The 19,036-nt window shown below is 53.8% G+C and overlaps 1 protein-coding gene across 7 annotated transcripts; it reads left to right on the top strand.

Annotated features, from left to right (window-relative positions):
* Positions 1-472: 472 nt before the first annotated feature.
* TAOK2 (TAO kinase 2) lies at positions 473-18,650 on the top strand. 7 transcript variants are annotated; one of them, XM_029947405.1, is made up of 19 exons: positions 475-1,268; positions 4,359-4,525; positions 4,712-4,783; positions 4,883-4,984; positions 5,484-5,529; positions 5,662-5,758; positions 5,906-6,019; positions 6,125-6,216; positions 8,224-8,317; positions 8,417-8,498; positions 9,303-9,470; positions 9,628-9,906; positions 10,073-10,234; positions 11,718-12,083; positions 12,166-12,369; positions 12,636-12,875; positions 15,970-16,182; positions 16,884-16,991; positions 17,129-17,218. In XM_029947405.1, exons 2-18 carry the CDS (start codon positions 4,394-4,396, stop codon positions 16,974-16,976), a joined length of 2,556 nt encoding a protein of 851 aa, XP_029803265.1. In that variant the 5' UTR covers positions 475-1,268; positions 4,359-4,393; the 3' UTR covers positions 16,977-16,991; positions 17,129-17,218. The 7 variants fall into 7 exon arrangements, with proteins under 7 accessions (XP_029803259.1, XP_029803258.1, XP_029803265.1 ...); XM_029947401.1 differs by lacking the exon at positions 16,884-16,991 and adding an exon at positions 17,404-18,650 and having other exon boundaries at positions 476-1,268; positions 9,646-9,906; positions 17,129-17,311; XM_029947400.1 differs by lacking the exon at positions 16,884-16,991 and adding an exon at positions 17,404-18,650 and having other exon boundaries at positions 476-1,268; positions 17,129-17,311.
* The last annotated feature ends 386 nt before the right edge of the window (positions 18,651-19,036 follow it).

Genomic DNA, 19,036 nt, shown 5'->3' with positions numbered 1-19,036 from the left:
GACAGATTGAGTTTTCCTAGCAAAGATTCCTCAAACTTAGGAGCTCACGCCCTGGCTGTACGGTTACTAATCAGAGCAGTCCATTTTCCCGCCTTTTCCGAGCCCAGCAAGCCTCCTTCCCTTGCCCCTCCCAACAGCTACCCTACACGCAGGCGCATATCACGGCTTCTGCTTTCCTTCCACTTGGCGCCCCCTCAAAGCTTCCCCTAGCAACAAGCCCCGGCTCTGCGCTGAGGCAAGGCGAGCGCATGCGCCGCATCCCTCTCCACCGCCAGTTGTCGGACTGCGAGCTGAGCTCCTCCCCCTGCAAGCCTAGCCCTTCTCCCCGCCTCCTCCCATCCAAAGGTCCGCGTGGCGGAGCGCGCGCGCACTCTGGCTTGGGGGCTGCCCATCTTCCTGGCCGCGGCAGTAAGGATAGAGGGGCGGGGCTATCCACTGGGGGCTCCGCCCCCTTTGGCCCGGCGTCCCTACCGCGCCTGCGCGCTCCCGCCCGGTCTCCATCTTGGAATTGGGAGGAAGAGGGAGAGGGAGACCGGGACGAGATCGGGGCTGTGGTGCGGAGAGAGGCTGAGGCTGAGAAGAGGAGAGGGAGAGAAGGCGCGGGGACCGCCCTTAGCCACAATCTTTCAGATACCCTCAGGAGAGGAACGGGGAAAGGGAGGAGACCGGGGCGGGAGTGAGGGCTGTCACCCTCGGACCCCGGCGTGAGAGGGGCCGTGCGGCCGGACGTCCTCGGGGTGGGCCCCCTGTCGGTGGCCGAAGACCTGGGGCTCAGGCCCTTCGGTCGTGAATTTCCGGGCTTGACTCCTCGCTTCTCAAATATCTGGGTATCAGCCTCTCAGATCCCACATATCCAGGACTCCGGTCCTAACCTCTCTAAACCTGGGGCTCTGTTTCAGAGGATTTCAAATATCTGGGGTTCAGGTCCCTGCGTGCACCAGTATCCGGGGTTCATTCCCCACGCGTTCGGATATCAAAGTCAGCCTCCCGTCGTTGCAATATCTGGGGTTCAGACCCCACAATCAGAAATCCGGGATTCAGCAACTGTCGCCCTCGAGGAGGAGGAGGACTGGACCGCGAGGTCAGATCAGGTTGTCACCCCCTCCCCTCCAGGGGAGGCTTCCCGGGCCCGCCCCTCAGGAAGGGCGAAAGCGGAGGAAGAGGTGGCAAGGGGAAAGGTCTCCTTGCCCCTCTCCCTGCTTGGCAGAGCCGCTGGAGGACCCCAGGAGGAGGCGGAAGCGCTGGGGCACCATAGTGACCCCTACCAGGTGAGACACGGGGTGCAGGGGCGCGGGTCCCTGTGTCTAGCATTGAGAAGAAAGGGTGCTCCTTTTTGAGGAACTGGGCCTGGGTAGGCCCTCTCTTCAGGATGAAGCCCAGTGGGCCAGTGGTCAGCCTCTGGCTAGCCGTGCCTTCTGCTGCCACCTTGTTCCTTTTCATAATATCTGTTTGATGAGGGAACCTCAGGTGACAGGGTCTTTGATGTCATGGGGGTCACGCCCGAGGGTGCTTGAGCTAATTAGAGGGGTTTGCACTTTTCTGCTCTTCTCCCATGTTCACTTTGTCCCTCACAGCTACCTGTTCTCCATGATTATACCTCTTTCTCCTGATTGCTCTGGGGTGTTGATTCCCTTGCCTCTGATCTCTATGGTGGGTCCACTTATCTTTTTTTTTTAGGCATGATCTGGTTGGATTTCTTGTCCTTTCAAGGAAGTGTGTGTGTGCATTTGTGTTTGGGGATGCCTGGCAATATTTCCCCCCAGCTGTATTGTTACCTTCCAACCTCTTGCTGATGGTGATACATTTGTCAAGCAGTCTATCATTTACAAGTGCCTTACATCTGTTCTCTCATGTGACACCCCCTCTCCCCATTTACCCTGTGGGGGCCTCTTTTATTGCTGTCTTCCCATTTTACAGTTGAGAATATTGAGGCCCAAAGAGGTTGCTCAAGGTCACACAGAGGCAGAATCAGGATTTGAACCCAGGCTCTTGATCAAGTTTTGCCCCTGCTCCATACCTGTCTCTTGCCATCTTCTTGGCCAGGGGTCCAGAGGAGAATGAGTTGGGGTGAGATATAACAGTGGGGGGTGGGGTGGGGAAAAGAGCTTCCTTTTTAGGAGGGCTATACTCAGAAGCTTTTCCTGATGGGAGGCTCTGGCTCCTGTATTCTGTCTCATGGATTTTTCTCTCTACTGTGACCTTCATCTCTACCCCTATTCCAGTCTTTGGACTGGGTTCCTGAGAGGGTTCTCTCTTTTGATAAATGATAGCCATAGTGGTGTCCCTTCACAGATAAGCCAAGCTGCTGGGGTAGGATGATTCCCAAAGTGTTGAGTCCTTTTTGTGGTGACCCTGGAGACAGAGAAGGAAAAATGCATATGCTGAGTGTCTGCATAGTGTTCTTAAGAATGAGATCTCATTAAAAATCTCACAACAGCCCTATGCTGTAATCCATTTTACTGAAGAGAGGACCAAGCATAAGGAACTTAACTCAAAACCCTGTTGCTGTATGTTGCAGATGAGATGTACCGTTAGTGTGGTTTAGGGACAGACAGACTTGGGTTTCCTCATCTGCAGAATGGTGATAACATTGTCCATTTGAGAAGGTGGCTGTGATTTAGCACAGACCTTGGTAATTGCTCAGATGTTCATTATTTGATGAAGAGGTCCTGTGTGATATTTTGTTGGCATCCTTACATGTGGCCTTACGGTCCTGGGTTGCCATTCTGGGCTGGGTGCTGGTAAAGAGGTCAAAAAGATTCCTTTGGCAAGTTGTGAGCACCTGCCTTTGTGTGTGGGTGTGTGGAGGGGGTGAGGGGTGCTTGGCAGGGTTGCTGGCAGGAGAATGGAGAAGGGGGCCGGTTTTGAGCAGCTTGGGAGCTGCTGAGGGCTTGGCTGAAGGCAATCAATCAATCTCCTAGGCTATTCTGAGCCCTCTGCGCCCTGGGGGCCCACCGGAGAGTCAGGCTTACTTCTTGCCCTCCAGCTTCCAGTTGGGCTGAGACAAAATTAACAACACAACAGGAAACAAACACAGGACAGAATATAATTACATGCTAAATTGTTAGGTGCTTTAAAGGAGCTAGAACTCTGCCTCCGGAGTCCAGCTCTGCTGAAAGCTCTTTTGTGCCTAAATTCCAACAAGTGCTTAGCCCGGAGCCTGGCCTGGAATTCCCTGGGGGAAAGGGGCGGGGTTCTTGGCTACCGAGTTTGGCAGAGTATGGCAGAAACTTTCGCTGGGTGTTGGGCTGGGTGCTCTAGGAGCTCTCCCCAAAGGCTGGAGTGGTCAAGGGAGGCTTCCTGCAGGAGGGGGATAAGCTTGGGGTGAGCTGCTAAGAGAGTAAGAGGCACACAGGCCTGACTGGAGAGAAGATCCTCTTCTCTGACCTTGAAGAAGTCCTCCTTCCTTTCTATGCCTCAGTCACCTCATCTGTGAAATGGTGATCACTGTCCTGCCCTACTCATGTCATAGGGCTGTTCTAAAAACATAGCGGTAGAGGACCAGCTTTGGGCGTCACTTAACCTTTCTGAGCCTGTTTCCTCATTGCAAGATAGGGGTGATAGTAGTACCTCATAAGGTTGTGGAAGGGATTGAACGAGAGAGATGCATGTAAGGTGCTTACTGTACATGCTCAATAAATGTTATCTGTACACCACAAATGTTCTGTACCTGTGTGTGATGCATATGCATTTGGACTGGACAAGTAAGGCAGCCCAGGTCACAGAGAGGTCCCCAGAGCCAGCTGCCCTTTCTGTGCCTGTCCTTCCCATTCTCCATCTCCTCCCTGCCACAATGTCCCTAGCCCTTTTTGAGAGCAAGTCTTCTGGCCCTTCTGGGCCAGTACCCACTTCTAACAATGGCCGGATTTCCACTGCCTCCGGCCTGGCCATTTCCTGCTCTCTTCCAGGGTGTGAGAGGTTGAGGGAGGAGGGGGCCTCGACGCCAAGGGGAACAGGAAGGTGCCTGGAAATATTTGGGGTATGAGACTTGTGGGACAGGACACTTGGGAATCTGGGGTTCTGGCTAGGAGATGGGATCTTTTATTCTTGAGGGGAGAAGTAGGGGGTCGTAGGGAAATGGATCTTATTGAGGGCTGAGGCGGGTGGTGAGGATGCCTAGCTCTCAGTCTTCCTAGCAGTTTTAGGGACTCCAGGGACCCGGCCCCCGTGCTCTGGTTGCCAGGGCAACTTCATTTTTTTGGAGCTTTGATGTTGTTCCTAATCTCCCCCCTGCCCTTCCTCAGCGATGCCTCCCCCTCATCAGGGAACTAGGGGAGGAGAAGGAAGAAATTTGAGGGGTTCCTTCCTCTCTCTGAGTGTCCCATCTTCGCTGTAAGGGTCTTCTCTTCATTCTCCAGGTCAGGCCCCACTCTCAGGGCCCCCAGGGGCCATCATGCCAGCTGGGGGCCGGGCCGGGAGCCTGAAGGACCCTGATGTGGCTGAGCTCTTCTTCAAGGATGACCCTGAAAAGCTCTTCTCTGATCTCCGGGAAATTGGCCATGGCAGCTTTGGAGCCGTGTACTTTGTGAGTTGGGGCTTAGGAGAATGGGGTAGGGATGGGCACTGCATTCTTCCTTTTTGGACCTCCAAGCAGCCCTCTGCATTGCTGTACCATACCAGCCTTTCCTGCCCTCTCCTATTGGGCCGACAAATCTTCCTCCTACCTAGTTCTCACCAGAGACTTTTATCTCCTCCTGGTCTGGTCTTCTAGGCTCGAGACGTCCGGAACAGTGAGGTGGTGGCCATCAAGAAGATGTCCTACAGTGGGAAGCAGTCAAATGAGGTGGGTCAGGCTTTGACAAGAATGGTGAGGGGCAGAGCGTGGGACCCCAGGCTCAATGTGCAAGCTGAGTAAATCTCTCCTCCCCTGACTCCGCCTCAGAAGTGGCAGGACATCATCAAGGAGGTGCGGTTCCTGCAGAAGCTCCGGCACCCCAACACCATTCAGTACCGGGGCTGTTACCTGAGGGAGCACACAGCTTGGGTGAGCCAGCCCACTGACTCTGGCCTGATCTTTGCCCCTATTCTTGTCCTGGCCCAGTCTCTTAGGTGAGCCCTGTTCCAGGTGCCATTATGGGGACCATGGAAGGGAGGAAGTCTCTCCCAACCTCTTTAGTCCTCGGACAAACTCATGAACAACAGTGTCTACAGAAAGAGAGGCTGGTTTGAAGAGACTCATAAACTGTGATTAGTTAGAAAAGGGCATATGGGCTGGAAGAAATGGAGATAGAATGGGTTTTGAAGGGATTCAGATAGGAGTCGTGGTATCTTGGGCTCTTTCTAGGGGAGACCCTGACTAGGAACTCTACCACCACCATCACCACCACCTTGTTTTCTCAGTTGTCCTTCCTCTCTCTCTTCACCCTGGAGGCAATGCCTGAGTGAAGGATAGGCAGAGAAGCTCTCTGTTTGGATCTCTGCCCAAGAGAGGTAGGCCAGGGTTGACCAGATGTACTTATCTCTGACCCTTCACCCTTTCTTAGCTGGTGATGGAGTATTGCCTGGGCTCAGCTTCTGACCTTCTAGAAGGTAAGTGGCTCTTTGGCCAACGTGTGAGAGAAGTGAGAAGAGCCCAGAAGCTGTAGGGGAAGGGATTGGGGGAGCTTGTTCCAGCCCCACCCTTGGGCTCCCTCAGTGTGATGTTTTTCCCTCACTCCCCAGTGCACAAGAAGCCCCTTCAGGAGGTGGAGATTGCAGCTGTGACCCATGGGGCCCTTCAGGGCCTGGCTTACCTGCACTCCCACAACATGATCCATAGGTACAAGGAACATTGCTGATGGCTGGGAGGGGGTGTGTCTACACCACTCATTCCACTGGGCTGCAACCTTCTTGGAAACTTGGTGCTAAAGCCCCTACCCAGCCTTCCTGAGATGTATGGCTCATCCCTGTGCTTTTTCTCTGGCAGGGATGTGAAGGCTGGAAACATCTTGCTATCAGAGCCAGGCTTGGTAAAGCTAGGGGACTTCGGCTCTGCATCTATCATGGCACCCGCCAACTCTTTTGTGGGCACCCCGTACTGGTGAGTGGGCTGGTGGTGAGTGGAGAGACCCCCTAGGATGTTGGGAGCAAGAGTTGGCAGAGTCTGGGCAAGTGATCAGCCTCTTCCTCCTGACCATTCTCCCAGGATGGCTCCAGAGGTGATCCTCGCAATGGATGAGGGGCAGTACGATGGCAAAGTGGATGTCTGGTCCTTGGGGATAACCTGCATCGAGCTGGGTAAGGACGACGTGCTCTGTTCCTTCATCCTCTTCTCCCCACTTCTTTCTCTGTGTCTTACCATGCCCGTACCATTTCATCCTCAGGCCTCCAAGCTCCTGTCCATCTTGACTATACCCTTGACCCCCAGTTCAGGCAGCTGTCAAATCCTGCCAGTTCTTAGAGCTGAGGATATCAGAGCATTCTTTTCCTGTCCACTACTCTCTACTTTTACCTTTTGTGCCGGATATGTGCCATGCTATGCTAACAGGTTTGGGGGGTATAGCAGTGAATGAGGTTCTTGCCCTTGTGGAACTTACATTCTAGTTGGGAAACAGGTATGTTTTCTCTTAATGTAATAGAAGCTGAATGGAGGTTACAGGAGCAGTACAACCATAAAACAAGGGACTTGACCTGTTTCAGGGATTGAGGAAGGTCTCCTTATAGCAGAGATACCTGAGCAGAACCATAAGATAAATAATAGCTGTTTGAGAGACTGTAGGGAAGAGTATTCCAGATAGGTAAGAGCAGGCCCACGGAGCCGAGACTGGCTTCAGTTGTTTGAAATATTGCAGATAATGCCATGGAAAGAGCAGTAACTGATAAGTCCAGAGAGTAAGGCTCAAGTGAGTGCATGAAGCCTTGTCAGGGTTCTCGTCTCTGCCAGCCTACGCTGCTGAAACAGCTATTAATGAGGTAATGTTTGTAAAGCCTCCAACACAGTGCCCGGCACAGACAGTTGCCCAAGAAAGAGATGCCATTAACCACTCTTCTCAACAACTTTCTGCTGTGATCTTTCCTACTGCCAGTCTCTTCTTCCCTCAGTCCCTCTTATGTCAGAGAGATCCACCCTAGCTGGGTGCTGCTGCTTCGCTCCCTTTCTCGGAGCCATCAGTGCTCCCCATTCCCTTCAAGACCTACGCCATCCTCACACTTCCTTCCACTAAGCTAAAGGCTCTGCTTTCTGAAGACTGGCTCTCTTTCATGAGCTCTGTACCATGAGTGTGTCATGAACTTTCCACTTTCTTAACTTGGTTTGTATTGTGTCTTCTGCCCAAAGTTCGAGGTCTGGACATGCCCTTTCTCTCCAAGTCCACATATGTGCATTTGTCACTTGAGGCCGCAGCTGGGCAGGTGATACAAATACGTTGGAACAACGTATAAGAAAAATATAAAACTGTCCATTTTATTCCTAGTGTTTGGTAGAGATATGGACGCAGAGAAGGATTTCTCTATTATTGAAAAGAAACCTCCAGTCCTGGTTATAAATGGCAGCAGATAGTGCATACCAAAGAAGTCGTGTGAAAAAGGTTACGGCAAACCGGAGACTGCTTTTGCTTTGCTTTCGCCCATCGTTATGTGGGACTGTCAGCTCCTTTTCACCACATCTAAGTTTTTAGAAGAAATTGAACTTTTTGATTATTACTAAATTGCTAGGTTGGAATTTACTTTAAAAATCACTATTTAGGCCCAAAACATAACAAAACATTTATTGGGCCTCAAGGAGGTCCTGGCTTGCAATTTCTAATGTAAGGCCCAGCTCCAATATCCCTTTTTCCAAAAGACCTGCCCTTAATCCCCTACCCACCTACCAGCCTGAGAGCCCACACACCCCCAGCTTCCCAGCCATTTTTTGTCCTCCTCTTGTGACTTGATAGTACTTGTTGAGTCCTATTTAATTTTTCCTGTTAGGCTAGAGGTTCCTTGAGGACAGGGCCTGTCTCTTGTTTTTCCTTATCTTTCCCTTAACACGTAGCAAGTTTTTTGCTCTTGGTGCCTAATAAAATGTTAGTTGGGCCAATAACTGCTTCTTTCTGCCTTCTTTGATCTCTGTTCCATCGTATGCAGGGGAGAAGATGGGTGCTACATTTTACAGAAAGAATTAATTGAGATGATGAGAATTGATCAGGTTCATATAGCGAGGAAGTCAGGGAGCTGAGGTGTGAACCCAAATCTTCTGATTTCCATTCCAGTTTCCTCGGCCCATCTGCCACCTCTCACTTTCTCCCTGTTGACCTTTCTCTGTAGCGGAACGGAAACCACCGCTGTTTAACATGAATGCGATGAGTGCCTTATACCACATTGCACAGAACGAGTCCCCCGTGCTCCAGTCAGGACACTGGTAAGGACTGGGATTCCTGGGCCCAGGGGTTGGGCCACAGGGTCAGGCCACCTGGCTCATGGCCTCCCCACCCCTTCTTCATCCTCGCATGACTTCTAGGTCTGAGTACTTCCGGAATTTTGTTGACTCCTGTCTTCAGAAAATCCCTCAAGACAGACCAACCTCAGAGGTTCTTCTGAAGGTGAGGGCTCCCTGGCCTAGCATTCTCCTAGAACTGTTGCCTGTTAGAACCCCAGAAACCTCTCAGTGAAATTAGTGATTCCCAACTCTTCCTCCAAGAACTTCATGTATGAATTCCCACCCCTATTCCCAGTGCCCAATGGACTCTGTGTTTTGCAAGATTTTGTCTACTAGATTGCCTTTATTTATTAAGTAATAATTTGTTTTCCCATCTTTTATTAATCAAAGATGTATATAATTGCCAGCCAGAGCTTCTGGTCTGCGTGCGATAACCAGGGTTACCACACTGATCTGATGTAATTCAAGCCAAAAGCTGTGTAGCCTTGTCATGGGTAAATGTGTGATTTCCCTTAGGTGTGTTTCGAGATAACAGAAGTAGAGGGGCCCCCATTCCCTTCACAGATTCGTGGGGGCCTAAGTAGCCCTAGTTGGGACCTGACGTGGACGGTCTAGTTTGACTTACTTGTTTTATAATTGTGGGATACTTTATGAAGTCTAGAGGGGCCTCATGACGTGTCCAGCGGTACATGGAATGTTCATAGAGGACCTGGACTAGAATCCAGATCTCCTGACTGTTCTTATCTGTCAGCTGTGCCTGGAGGAACAGGAGCCTGTCTGGGAAGGAGTGATTAGGTGGTGAAAATTAATATGGGGGCAGGGCTTACTTAGCACAAGGCCAGCATCAGCTCCAGGTGGGCATGGGCCCCAGGGAAGTGCCTCAGGCCAGAGGGAATGCCAAGGCCCGTGGGATATGGGGGGTGAGGGGAGGTGCTCAGCAGCAGGCCTCAGTGTTCTCTCCCCCCAGCACCGCTTTGTGCTCCGGGAGCGGCCACCCACAGTCATCATGGACCTGATCCAGAGGACCAAGGATGCCGTGCGGGAGCTGGACAACCTGCAGTACCGAAAAATGAAGAAGATACTGTTTCAAGAAGCACCCAATGGCCCTGGTGCTGAAGCCCCAGAGGAGGAGGAGGTGACCCAGCTTACTGTGCCACCCTTTTTACCCCACCACATTTTGCTTGTATCCTAGCAGCTGCTTGGCTCACCGTCCTCTCCCTCCTCCTACCCTCTGTCTCCCTGTGTTACCTCCATATACATACCCCTTATCCTTCCCCTTCCCTGCCCAACAGCCTGCGCCCTGTCCACAGGAGGCTGAGCCCTACATGCACCGGGCCGGGACGCTGACCAGTCTAGAGAGTAGCCACTCAGTGCCCAGCATGTCCATCAGCGCCTCCAGCCAGAGCAGTTCAGTCAACAGCCTAGCAGATGCCTCAGACAATGAGGAGGAGGAGGAGGAGGAGGAAGAGGAAGAGGAGGAAGAGGAAGGCCCTGAAGCCCGAGAGATGGCCATGATGCAAGAAGGGGAGCACACGGTTACCTCCCATAGTTCCATCATCCACCGACTGCCGGTATGCAGCTCCCTTCAGGAGGCCTGACAGTGACCAGGCCAAGCCCCAGCTCTCCCTCCCAAGCGTGTTTGCTTCTCCTCTAAGTCAGACTGGGTCTCCAGGGATCTCCTTTTGGGTCCAGTGGCCTCTGAACCTTGGGCATCCCTTTTACCTTCCCTTCCTCTAGGGTTCTGACAACCTGTATGATGACCCCTACCAGCCAGAGATGACCCCAGGTCCTCTCCAGCCACCTGCAGCCCCAGCTCCCACCTCTACCAACTCTTCTGCCCGCCGCCGGGCCTACTGCCGCAACAGGGACCACTTTGCCACCATCCGTACTGCCTCCCTGGTAAGTACAGCCATCCTCCCTCAGCCGGGATGCCCAAACTCTTAAGTCCAGGTTATTTTTTTTTCCCCTGTAGCACTGGATTAAGTTCAGATTCTGTTCTCTCTGTTACTGTCTGTCGCTTTCTCCTTGACCTTCTCCACTCTCTTTTCCCAACAGACTGTTTTGGTCACATTGGCCAGTGTGGGTGTTGTACCTTGATTTTCTTACTCCATTTTCATGATAGGCTTAAGTAGCATGTCCTGGGGTGCCTTCCCAGGCCCCTGACCAGCCAGGTGCATCACATCCCTGTGCTGTGGTGATCCTAAATGGCATTAGGATAGGTGTGCTGGATTTTATGCTCCTGGAGGGCAAGAATAGTGGCCGGTGTCTGCCTCCTACCGATGATTGGCTCTTAGGCCCACACATGTGCCTGAGTATTTCATCCTTCCAGCTCTTCTGGAGGGAGAGGGTATGATCTCATTTGAGAGATGAGGCAGTTGTGACTCAGACATTCTGCTTATCCAAGGCACTTTCCTAAACACCTTTGGAGGTTCTCAGATTCTCAAATTAAGCAAGACTTTGGTTCTCCTAAAATCAAGTCATGGTAATGTTTTGCTCAGTTCACAGGTAAAGACAGGTAGACCTTTCATAAAACATGGTTTTTCATCCATATTTTGAGTAAACCTTTAGATTACATTCTTGCTTAGCTGCAAGCACCAACATCAATTCCGTTGTGGACCAGGTTTGGTCTAGTATATTCTTATGGCTAGTGCTTGTGGTGGGCTTGTGCGAGGATAGCTCTTTAGATCCTGTGATGCTTAGTGCTTTGTGGTACTTTGTAGAGAGGTCTGTGGCTCCCAGGGAATTGGCCACCTGGACTAATTGGAGTCGTGCCCACTTGACTGTGGGGCCTGAGCTCCAAATCTCAGATGTGGACATCCAGGCCCAGTGTTCTTGATAGTCCCGACATCTCAGGGCCCAGATCCCAGCTGTGTGCCTGGGCTGTAATGAGTCCTCAGTGTTTACTGAGGGGAAGAAAGACAGTGTTAGTTCAGAGTGTTCTAGACACTATTGTATATGTATCAGGCTTAATCTCCACAGCTTTCTATGTGGAGATATTATTGTCCCATTTAGCAGATAAGGGAACTGAGGCTTGGTGTTATTAACTTGCTTAAGGATACCTGGTTAGTAAGTGATTGACTGGGGGTTGGGCTCAGATGTGTCTGACTTTGAACTAATCTGAATTGTTCCCACTTTTGCACCAGGCCCTGTGCGCGGCACATTTTCTCAACTCGTTCAGTTAGATCAGCCTGTGAAATGGACTGCATCTCTGTCATTCGGTGGAGGTGGCAGACTCGGGGGGGGGGCTAAGTGTGATGAAGGCACCAAATGAGAACTAAACCCAAGAGTCTGAAATTCATGTTCACCAATAGAGCCTGAAAACCGTGTGTAATGAGATGCGGCCAGTGCTGAGCCCCACTTCTCATCCTCTCTCCTGCCCCAGGTCAGCCGTCAGATCCAGGAGCATGAGCAGGACTCAGCCCTGCGGGAGCAGCTGAGTGGCTATAAGCGGATGCGACGACAGCACCAGAAACAGCTGCTGGCCTTGGAGTCGCGGCTGAGGGGTGAACGTGAGGAGCACAGCGCGCGGCTGCAGCGGGAGCTTGAGGCTCAGCGGGCCGGCTTTGGGGCTGAGGCAGAAAAGCTGTCCCGGCGGCACCAGGCCATTGGTGAGAAGGAGGCGCGAGCTGCCCAGGCCGAGGAGCGAAAGTTCCAGCAGCACATCCTTGGGCAGCAGAAGAAGGAGCTGGCTGCCCTGCTGGAGGCACAGAAGCGAACTTACAAACTTCGGAAGGAGCAGCTAAAGGAGGTGAGATGGGGCCGCAGTAGTGGGTGGGCCCTGTGGTGGCTGAGGTGCCCTGACCCCCTGCCCTCCCCGTGGCCTTGCCCAGGAGCTCCAGGAGAACCCCAGCACACCCAAGCGGGAGAAGGCCGAGTGGCTTCTGCGGCAGAAGGAGCAGCTCCAGCAGTGCCAGGCAGAGGAGGAGGCGGGGCTGCTGCGGCGACAGCGTCAGTACTTTGAGCTTCAGTGTCGCCAGTATAAGCGCAAGATGCTGCTGGCTCGTCACAGCCTGGACCAGGACCTGCTTCGGGAGGTAGTCCACCCCATCCCCCATCCCCTCCCACAGCACAGGCACCTTTCTTTCCCTCTGCCCCCTTTCATTCTGTGGTTTGGCTTCTCTTCCGCACCCCTCATGCCTGTCAGACCCTGCTAGAGCTCCCTGGGCTTCCGTTCCCAGGCCGGCCAGGAGCTTGGCTCCCTTATACCGCTCAGCTCCCTCTGCCAGGGAATTCTGGGGCTCTCTTGACGCCAAAAAGCCTTCTTGATTGAACTCTGGGCTCTACCTCCCTTCTGCCTCAGGATTTGAACAAGAAGCAGACCCAGAAGGACTTGGAGTGTGCCCTGCTGCTGCGGCAGCATGAGGCCACGCGGGAGCTGGAGCTGCGGCAGCTCCAGGCCGTCCAGCGCACACGGGCCGAGCTCACCCGCCTGCAGCACCAGACAGAGCTGGGCAACCAGCTGGAGTACAACAAGCGGCGTGAGCAAGAGTTGCGGCAGAAGCATGCGGCCCAGGTTCGCCAGCAGCCCAAGAGCCTCAAAGTACGTGCAGGCCAGCGTCCCCCGGGCCTCTCGCTCCCCATTCCTGGGGCTCTGGGACCACCCAGCACAGGCACCCCTAGAGAAGAGCAGCCCTGCTCATCTGGCCAGGAGGCAGTCCTGAACCAAAGAATTCTGGGAGAGGAGGAGGAAGCAGTTCCAGAGAGAACGATTCTGGGAAAGGAAGGGGCTACCTTGGAGCCAGAGGAACAGAGGATATTGGGGGAAGAATCAGTAACCCCTAGTCCCAATCCACAGAAACTTAGTTTGATCGATGAGGAAGGTTGGGGTCTGCCTGAGCAGGAGAGAGAAGAGCTTAAAGTCCTATCCCTGGCACCCCAGGAAAGGAGTATTGTGGGCCAGGAGGCAGCTGGAGAATGGAGGTTATGGGAGAAGGAGGATGGGAGCCTCTTGGATGAGGAATTTGAGCTTGGCTGGATCCCGGGCCCAGCACTGACCCCAGTCCCTGAGGAAGAGGAGGAAGAGGAAGAGGGGGCTCCAATTAGGACCCCAAGGGATCCTGGAGATGGCTGTCCCTCACCAGACATCCCCCCTGAACCCCCTCCAACACATTTGAGGCATGGCCCTATTAGCCAGCTCCCTGGACTCCTGTCCCATGGCCTCCTAGCTGGCCTCTCCTTTGCAGTGGGATCCTCCTCTGGCCTCCTGCCACTGCTACTTCTGCTGCTGCTCCCAATGCTGGCAGCCCAGGGTGGGGGTGGCCTACAGGCAGCGCTGCTGGCCCTTGAAGTGGGGCTGGTGGGCCTGGGGGCCTCCTACCTACTTCTTTGTACAGCTCTGCACCTGCCCCCCAGTCTGTTCCTACTCCTGGCCCAGGGCACCGCACTGGGGGCTGTCCTGGGTCTGAGCTGGCGCCGTGGCCTTATGGGTGTCCCTCTGGGCCTTGGGGCTGCCTGGCTCCTAGCCTGGCCAGGTCTGGCTCTACCTCTGGCAGCTCTGGCAGCTGGAGGCAAATGGGTACGGCAGCAGGGCCCCCGGATGCGCCGGGGCATCTCTCGACTCTGGCTGCGGGCTCTGCTGCGCCTGTCGCCCATGGCCTTTTGTGCCCTACAGGGCTGTGGAGCTGTGGGGGACCGAGGCCTGTTTGCACTCTACCCCAAGACCAACAAGGATGGCTTCCGCAGCCGTCTGCCTGTTCCTGGGCCCCGGCGGGGTAATCACCGCGCTGCCCGACACCCGCTAGCCCTGTTGGCGAGGTTTTGGACCCTGTGCAAGGGCTGGAATTGGCGCCTGGCACGGGCCAGCCAGGGCTTAGCCTCCCACTTGCCACCCTGGGCTATCCACACACTGGCCAGCTGGGGCCTGCTCCGGGGTGAAAGGCCCAGCCGTATCCCCCGGCTGCTGCCCCGTAGCCAGCGCCGGCTAGGGCCCTCTGCCTCTCGCCACCCAGTGCCCGGAACTCTAACTGGGCGGCGATCCCGACCCCGCCAGTCCCGGGCCCCTCCTCCCTGGAGGTAACCGACTAGCTAGCTCTTCCCTCGCCCGAAATTAGGAGCATCGAGCACTTTATTTCCCACTACTCAGTGAGGTTTCCCCAGTTCCAGCCCTCTCCTCCCTTTTACCCCTCCCTCCTTAGTACACTTCCCCACCTCAGCCCAGTCCTCTGGACCTAAAATTTAGACAGGCAGCCTGCTCCCCCAGGAGTCCAGAAGTTACACTTTGTGTTCTCCTGACACTCCTCCCCCACCCTAAGTTATTGCTGTTCTCCCGCTGTGTGTGTGCTCATCCTCACCCTCATCAACTCAGGCCTGGGGCCAGGGGTGGTGGTGGGTGGGAAGTCATGTTTTTTTTTTCTCTCTTTGATTTTGTTTTTCTGTCTCCCTTCCAACCTGTCCCCTTTCCCCCACCAAAAAAAGAAAAAGACAAACACAAATAAAATATCTGAGCGGAACTTTACCTTTGGCCCAGGCTGCCTCTGTCTGCTTTGTCCTGCCGCCTAGCCTCCCCGGTATGCCCCCAGTCTGGACCCTTGGCCCCCAGTTCCATGACCTCTTCATCCCAATCTACGTTATCTTAACCCCTTTCACTCCTCAGCCTCACCCTCTCTGCCTTCATAGCTTCGTTGCACCATGACCACCACCAGCTCAGAGGTCTGGGCCCCTGTTGAGCTTCCACAGAACTTCTTGGCCCCACAGCTTCCCTGTTGGTGGGTTGTTTCCGGAGAGTGTCCTTAGGTTCCGGGTCCTTTTTTCCCAGCCCCTTGCCTATATGTGGTTCCCTTCTGGGAGCTGAATTTCTCCCCTGGCACTAGGCTTCACCCTAGAGGGCTTGGGAAAGGGACTGTAAACTACAGTAGGGGGTGGTGAGGTTTGGGGGGCCAGGCAGATAGTGGGGGGCCATGGAAATGGGATTGGGTGGGCTTGGAGTGGGGGTTGAGTACATAAGGGGCCGGGCTGGAACGTGGAGATCTGGTCAGGGTAGCAGCTGCTGGCCCATTGAACTTGTCAGGTCCTTTCTGGCCATCCTTTGCCCCTTTCCCTTATGTGGCCCTAGAAGGGGCCACCCCGTCTTATCCATTTCTCAGCTCGGAGCTTATCCTTCCCTCCCTCCCACCCTAAGGTGCTGAACCTGGGACTTTCTCTGTCTTTCCTTAGCTGTGTCGCTCTTTTCCATGGGTGTATTATGTGACTTGGTTTTCTCCTGAGCACATTCTGTATCTGCTCACTTGGCTTGTGTCTCTGGGTTGTATTTTCCCTGTCTTTGCATGGTCAGAGCTTCTTGTGTGTACTCTGTACCCTAAAGATTCTCAGTTCCCTGTCCACGAATTCACCTGCTATTTCTTGTGAGTTTTCTACTCAACTCTGAACATGCTCTTGGAACCTGTCTTGTTTGCTTTGTTATCTCTTGCCCATTGAGAATCTTCTTGATCTCTCTGAGCACAATCCCATCTCTCCACGTCTGTCTGTATACAGCCTCCCCCGCCCCCTCTGTCTAACATGTTTTCTGTTTCTCTCCCTCTCCCTGTCTCTGCTTCTGTCTCCTCTCCTCCTCTCTCTCTCTTCTCCCCCTTTCCCCTGGTTGTTTCTCCTCCTCCTCTCCCTTGTCCCCATCTCCCCTTGGTCCGTCCACTGCACAGTCTAAGGAGCTGCAGATCAAGAAGCAGTTCCAGGAGACGTGCAAGATCCAGACCCGGCAGTACAAGGCCCTGCGGGCACACCTGCTGGAGGCCACGCCCAAAGCTCAGCATAAGAGCCTCCTGAAGCGGCTAAAGGAAGAACAGACCCGAAAGCTGGCGATCCTGGCCGAGCAGTACGACCAGTCCATCTCCGAGATGCTCAGCTCACAGGCGGTGAGGCCTGGGGTCCAGGGAGGGAGTGTGGGGGAGGTTGGCCTTTGTACTCCCGCCTTGGTTATGGGGAGTGGAAGTGGGGGAGTGTGGGCAGACGGGGCTTTTGTTCTTGGGGGAAACTTGGATACTCTCCCACTGTTAGTATTCTCCACAATGGTTTTATTCTCTCTCGAGTATTTTCTTAAGGTCTTGACAAAGCCAGCCTGACTACTCTACCAAGAACAACCAAGGAAAGAGTGGCTATGATTTTTTTCCTGGGCCTTTGTTAGTTTAATGTGTGAGCAGGGAGCCAATCAAAATGATTGTGGCCCTTGGGCCGATTTACCCAGCCTTCTGGAGGATTTTGACGATTGCTGTTCTGAAAGTGTTCACACAACACTGGAATGGGCCGATTAAAAAATATACATAGCGTAAAAAGTAAAAATGCCCGTATTCATTGCCATTTTCTCACCCAATCTCAGAGTTAACGCTCAATAATTGTATGTTAGGGTTTTTCCCTGTGCATATTTGAAAGATTACACAAAATTTTAAACAAAAGTAGGATTGTGTTGTACATACTGCTCTCTCCGTTTTCCACCTAGTATTTCTTGGACATCTTTCCATGTCAGCACACCTATCTCATTTTTGAAGCAGTGTAGAATTTTCCCTGGTATGGACGTACCATGATTTATTTAACCCATCCCTTATTGGTGGACATTTAGGTTGTTTCCAGCATTTTGCTATCCCAACGCTTCAGTGAACACCTTCGAGCACATGTGCAAGTATACCTGGGGGATAAATTCCTGGAAGTGTAATTGCTGTGTCACAGGGTATGGCGACCTTTCATTTTGATAGATGTTGACACTGGCTGCTTCTTGAAACCTTAGGGCCCAGGCCTACCTGGGGCAGGGGAGGATTGCGGGGGTGGGGGAGGAGGCCCCTAAAATTAGTTCTTCCTGTTTGCCAGCTACGGCTTGATGAGACCCAGGAGGCAGAGTTCCAGGCCCTTCGGCAGCAGTTGCAGCAGGAGCTGGAGCTGCTCAACGCCTACCAGAGCAAAATCAAGATCCGCACCGAGAGTCAGCACGAGCGGGAGCTGCGGGAGCTGGAGCAGAGGGTGGCTCTGAGGCGGGCACTGCTGGAGCAGCGGGTAAGGGGGCTCTGGCGCCAAGAGGTGCTGGGGAGGGCAGGCTCCCCACCTCCCGCTCCCGGACTCGCTAACCTCTCTTCTGGGTGTCCCAGGTGGAAGAGGAGCTGCTGGCCTTGCAGACAGGGCGCTCCGAGCGAATCCGGAGTTTGCTCGAGCGGCAGGCCCGTGAGATCGAGGCTTTCGATGCTGAGAGCATGAGGCTGGGCTTCTCCAGTATGGCTCTGGGGGGCATCCCAGCCGAGGCCGCTGCACAGGGCTATCCTGCTCCACCTCCTGCCCCTGCCTGGCCCTCCCGTCCTGTTCCCCGATCAGGGGCACACTGGAGCCATGGCCCTCCTCCACCGGGCATGCCCCCCCCAGCCTGGCGTCAGCCCTCTCTGCTGGCACCCCCAGGCCCCCCAAACTGGTTGGGGCCCCCCACACAGAGTGGGACACCCCGTGGTGGAGCCCTGCTGCTGCTAAGAAACAGCCCTCAGCCCCTGCGGCGGGCAGCCTCAGGGGGCAGCGGCAGTGACAATGTGGGCCCACCTGCCGCTGCAGTGCCTGGGCCTCTGAGCCGGAGCACCAGTGTTGCTTCCCACATCCTCAATGGTTCCTCCCACTTCTATTCCTGAAGTACAGGGTGGATGAGCAGATGAATGGGGCCGGGGCAGGGGTGGGTGGAGCCTAATCCTGGAGGGCTGTAAGCTTGAAGCCCACCCACAGGTGGGGGACAGGATGTTGGCTCCAGCTCCCCTTAGACCTCATCTCATGAGCTTCTTGGGCTGGCCGGTGGCCCAGGGCCAGCTTGGGCATAGGTGCCTCAAGGCTGACCAGGAGCCCTTGCCTTCCCACCATGGTGCCAGGCTCTCTCTCCATCACAGCTTGGGAAAGGAGGGAGATATGCGTGTCAAATATTCATCTGGTCCCCTGGGGGAGGGGAAGGGTGGGTCTAGATATATTATATTCAGAGAACTATACTACCCCCTGTAATGGGGCCATGGACTGGGGATGCCAGGCCCCCCCAGACGTGGGGTGTGGCAGAGCAGGTCTGGGGTGGGGAGAATAGAAGGAAAAGGCCTTCCTAGGAAAGAAGGATCAGGATGTTGTCTTGGGGTCAGTATGCCTGGTCTCTCCATTCCCCCGATGCTGTCTGACGTCCTGTGCCGTTTTGTCCTTTATCTTTTTTTTTTTTTTTTTTTTTAAATTGAGATCAGAGCTGGGGCAGGGGAACAAGGGAAGGACCTTGGAAGGGGCTGCTCCCAGGCCTGGGGGCAGTCATGGGAGCCCCTCCCAGCTATGGGGTTAGCACAGAGCCCCACAGCAAGCTTTTAATAAACTGTTGGTTATTCTAACAGACCCCAGGACTCACCTTTTCTGTCTAAAGTGTGTATTGGACTGTTCTGTGGGAGGTGACAGTGTCACTTGTATTTAAAAAGAGAATTTATTGGGAATTGTAACTAAAAAGTTCAGTGATTTTAATGACCTCGGGTATGACTGGATCTACAACTTAAAAGGTCATCAATCTCCTGGCCCCTGCTTCCCTTTGCTTTGGCTTCAAAGATTTTCAAAAGGTTTACTTCACACACAGACTCCCGGCAGCTCCAAGCCTATATCTTCGTGGCAATCTAAATAGCAAGAATGCCAGCAAAGTCCTTAAATGACTTCATTGGCTCAGTTGGTAGCCAGGGGTTTGGGGTACTCCTGGCCAGGTCTACACCCTCTACCCACCCCTTTAAGGCTAAA

Source organism: Suricata suricatta, chromosome 8, assembly GCF_006229205.1.
Source record: "Suricata suricatta isolate VVHF042 chromosome 8, meerkat_22Aug2017_6uvM2_HiC, whole genome shotgun sequence".
NCBI lineage: Eukaryota > Metazoa > Chordata > Mammalia > Carnivora > Herpestidae > Suricata > Suricata suricatta.
Note: the sequence above shows the minus strand (reverse complement) of the source record. Positions and strands in the feature narration are given on the sequence as shown.

Bases quoted from the DNA above. Each gene is read 5' to 3' on its own strand.
- TAOK2 (XM_029947398.1), top strand. From the start codon at position 4,394: ATGCCAGCTGGGGGCCGGGCCGGGAGCCTGAAGGACCCTGATGTGGCT. The intron at 9,471-9,627 runs GTGACCCAGCTT...CCTGCCCAACAG, and splicing joins AAGCCCCAGAGGAGGAGGAG to CCTGCGCCCTGTCCACAGGA. The intron at 10,235-11,717 runs GTAAGTACAGCC...CTCCTGCCCCAG, and splicing joins CCATCCGTACTGCCTCCCTG to GTCAGCCGTCAGATCCAGGA.